Below are 3,767 nucleotides of genomic sequence, written 5' to 3' on the forward strand. Positions count from 1 at the left end.
GCCCCCTGAGTTACTGCTACGCGAGCCTACCTCCCACCTTTCATTCGGCACTCCCGAGGTAACTCTTCATCTTCTGCTTTACTTTCTGCAATGTAGGATACAAAACTGCCATAGTTAGCTGTATTCTTTAATTGCTGAAATCTGATATGCCGTAGACCGTAGTTGACTGTAAACATACATACAACTGATATCTGCTTGAGACTGACACATGCACACACACTGCACTAGTCCTGAATCACCCAAACACACGGCACACACTGTATTCTACTGCACACACACTGGTACCCAGTATTTGTCTGAATCTGTTCGATTTGCACACATGCCACATCTGTTCTGAAACGCCCAAACACGCTGACACAGCACACGTATTTTCTATAAGCACACCGGCACCCGGTATCTGCCTGAATCTGACAAACTTGCATACATGCCATATCTGTCTTTTCAAAATCGCATTTTGAATGTTGTCCTGCAATTGTTGTTTTCTGTTTGCAGGAGGGTTCCCATACCATTCGCGGGTATGGGAATACTGGTGCGCGGGAGTGGTATGACGAGCTCCCTGATGCGGTCCAGCGCATCGTGGACCGAGCGGGCTTCGGCACCTTCTGCCGAGGGCTCTCTAGGCTCTCCACATGCAGACCTCTTCTTGCTGCTCTGGCGGAGAGGTGGTGGGACACCACCGATTCTTTCCACTTTTCTGCCGCAGGGGATATGACGATGACCCCTTATGACTTCTCGATGCTCACAGGCATCGGGGTAGGGGGTGATCCGATCCCCTTCGACATAGCGATGGATGAGTGGACCGCCGCTCAGGTTCATTTACTGGGGGAGGCCCCTCCGCTAGCTCGCCCAGGCTTCGTCCGCTATTCCTGGTCCGAGGCACAGTTCAGGGTCCTGCCCGCATTGGGGGAGGAGACTCAGATGACCGAGGAGGACGTGGAGAGATATGCTCGGGGCTTCCTCATGTTCCTTTTCGGGACTACTATCTTCGCCGACCGGGCGAACACCGTGCCTCTCTGCCTTCTCAGTGCACTGGTGGACGTCCGAGATATTCTGCACTTCGATTGGGGCGGCGCTGCTCTGGCCACCTTGTACGGATATATGAGCTCGGCTTCTCGCGGCAGCGGCCAACTGCTCGGAGGTTACTGGCGGGCTTGGGAGGTACATTTCTTCTCCACTTTTCCTTTCTGTCTCGTACTTTCCGTAGTCTGTACACTGCACACACTGTAGTCTGCGTTACACTTACCGTATACTGTACACACGGCACACACATACATTCTGTTTTACACTGATTGTACACTGCTCACACTGTACACTACACACAATACACTGCACAACACACGGCTCTGCCATTTCTGCTTTATTCTGTATACCCTGCTTTATCTGAAGGTTATACTGACATCTGTTTTGCAGTTGTGGGTTTATGCCTACTTCCCTAGGCTTGCACCTGTGCCAGTTGCGGAGCCTCCTCCGGCTGTTCCTTTCTCGAGTTGCTTTGACGGGGGATGCACCCGGCGACCTCGGGAGACATTCGGCTTCTTCCGCCGATACTTCGACACCATCACCCCCACAGAGGTATGCTTTACTTTCAGTTCGTTTAGCTTCGCTTTCCCACTGCATGTTTCAATAACAGTAGATAACAAACTGTCTGTTACTTTCAGATCACATGGCGGCCATGGGCTTCCTTGCCGTCGGCGATGCGGGGTCGGTTCCCTGGTGCTGAGGAGACCTCGCGTTTCCGGATTCTGCTAGAGGGCCCGGTCTGTCGGGCTTGGTACCTGGGGGAGCGTTTTCTACGCCAGACCCGCGGGTTACCTGAGCAGATAGTCCCGGCTCACCCTCCTGCAGAGATGAGGGAGACCGAGGGGCTGACCCCTGAGCAGCTGGATGATTACTCCATCGGCTGGGAGGAGGCCGGCTTCCGAGGCACCGGCGACTATCAGGAGTACGTACGGACGTACCTGATGCGACCTTTGAGCGGTCGTCGAGCAGAGGGGGCCAGGCCTGTAGCATCGGCGGCTGGGGCCGGAGCAGGAGCAGGGGCTGGATCTTCGAGGAGGGCCCGAGTCCGTGGCAGGGGCGGAGCGCGGGGAGGACGAGGAGCTAGCTGGCCTGCCCTGCCTGCTGTACTGACTTTCCAGGGGCAGGGTGGGTCGACCTATCAGATCCCCTTCGCCCCTCCACCGGCTGGTCATGAGTTCACTGACATCCCCGACCTTCCGCCGGTATGTATCACTGCACTTCGTACAGTTATCTCACTTCAGTTTACTGATATTCCACAGAATACTAATGCATCTGATACCTTTGCAGGCTTCTCCTGAGTACACCCGTCAGTCGTTGGCGATGAATGCCTCGATGATGGGGATGCTCCAGCGGACATTTGACCTTCTGGCTGTCTACAGCATACCGGTATGTCCTTCTGACACTGGCCTCAAACCATTCATACACTGCTTCGCATAATCTGATTCACGGCACAACACCTGATACACTGATCTCACTGTATCTGAGCACTGCATACACTGCATTCTGCACTAAACTCTGTACTGACAAACTGCTCACGGCATTCATACACTGTATCCATACACTGCATTCTGCACTGATAAACTGTCTACAGTATACTGATGCATTTCACTTTTTGTGTGCTTTTTCAGCCTCCCTTCCAGATTCCCATGGCAGGAGGTGCTCCAGCCAGACCTTCTGTCCCTGCCCGGGGGAGAGATGAGGAGGGCAGGATATTTCCCCGCACTAGGGGTGGGCGTACTCACGTCGGGAGCAGCTCGCGGGCTCCAGTCCCGGACGATGACGATGACGAGGAGTCAGAGGCGGAGGCAGGGTCGTCGGAGGAGGAGACCGCAGACGGTTCTAGCTCGGGCTCTGATGACGACGCTGTTGATGCTCCTGGACCTTCGTCCAGGAAGAGGGCCAGGACGGACTGACGGCCCTTGGAGTGATCGACACAGATGCAGATTTTTGTTATCTTTTCTTTCTTTCCTTGTACTTTTCTTTTTGGTTGGTAGATAGATTACCTTGTACTGCCACAGGCAGGTTTTGTTTCCAAAGCTTGTACATTTGAAAAAGATAATGAAATGAAACGAAACGAACTTTTTATCTGAAAAAGTGTTTACATTTACACATTTCATGCATTGCATCGCATCTCATCATGTTACACCTCAATGTAAATGGAATTGATTGGTTGTCTGAAAATTGAACACTTGCACTGTAATAATCAGATAACTTAAACAGCTAACAACCGAAACAACCCAAGCAACCCACTGCCTGATTCTTAGACACACAGCCCTTACTCTGTTGGGGATTGATCTGCATACAGCCCAAAACACAGCATTCAGTTCATTCTGCACACTGCAATTCTCAAACAAGATAGCCCAATCTAATCAGGACGGACCTCAAAGATGGAACCGGTTGGAGTCGGAACACGTTCCAATGTAGAGAATGGCACAGCATTCTGAGCATAAGCGATTTTTGAAATCGAATGAGGGTTTTTCAAACCGGGATATCGAGCCTACCACTGAACAGAGCGGAAAGGACTCAAATATAGGTACACGACCTAAACACAACGAGACACGCTCGGGAAAGACTAAAAACAAAAGACGAGACCGTCAAATGAAAGAGACACGACACATAGACGCGTAACCAAAGATGGGGGACCTCGGACCACGAGGAGCCAGTTCAATCTGGGTATTGTTTCCCACCCCTTCTTATTTGTGATTCTCACATCACTCAACTCTCAAGCTCGGATTTTCTCTCGAAAC

The 3,767-nt window shown here is 51.8% G+C and overlaps 1 protein-coding gene across 1 annotated transcript; it reads left to right on the forward strand.

The window, feature by feature from the left end:
• The first annotated feature begins 2,150 nt into the window (after window positions 1-2,150).
• LOC145821144 (uncharacterized) lies at window positions 2,151-3,288 on the forward strand. Its single transcript, XM_082917700.1, has 3 exons — window positions 2,151-2,222; window positions 2,308-2,406; window positions 2,649-3,288. The coding sequence occupies exons 2-3, from the start codon at window positions 2,341-2,343 to the stop codon at window positions 2,931-2,933; spliced, it is 351 nt and encodes a 116-aa protein (XP_082773826.1). The 5' UTR covers window positions 2,151-2,222; window positions 2,308-2,340; the 3' UTR covers window positions 2,934-3,288.
• The last annotated feature ends 479 nt before the right edge of the window (window positions 3,289-3,767 follow it).

Source organism: Camellia sinensis, chromosome 3 (assembly GCF_055761805.1).
Source record: "Camellia sinensis isolate YWXY chromosome 3, ASM5576180v1, whole genome shotgun sequence".
Taxonomy (NCBI): domain Eukaryota; kingdom Viridiplantae; phylum Streptophyta; class Magnoliopsida; order Ericales; family Theaceae; genus Camellia; species Camellia sinensis.

Bases quoted from the DNA above. Each gene is read 5' to 3' on its own strand.
- LOC145821144 (XM_082917700.1), top strand. From the start codon at position 2,341: ATGAATGCCTCGATGATGGGGATGCTCCAGCGGACATTTGACCTTCTG. The intron at 2,407-2,648 runs GTATGTCCTTCT...GTGCTTTTTCAG, and splicing joins TGGCTGTCTACAGCATACCG to CCTCCCTTCCAGATTCCCAT.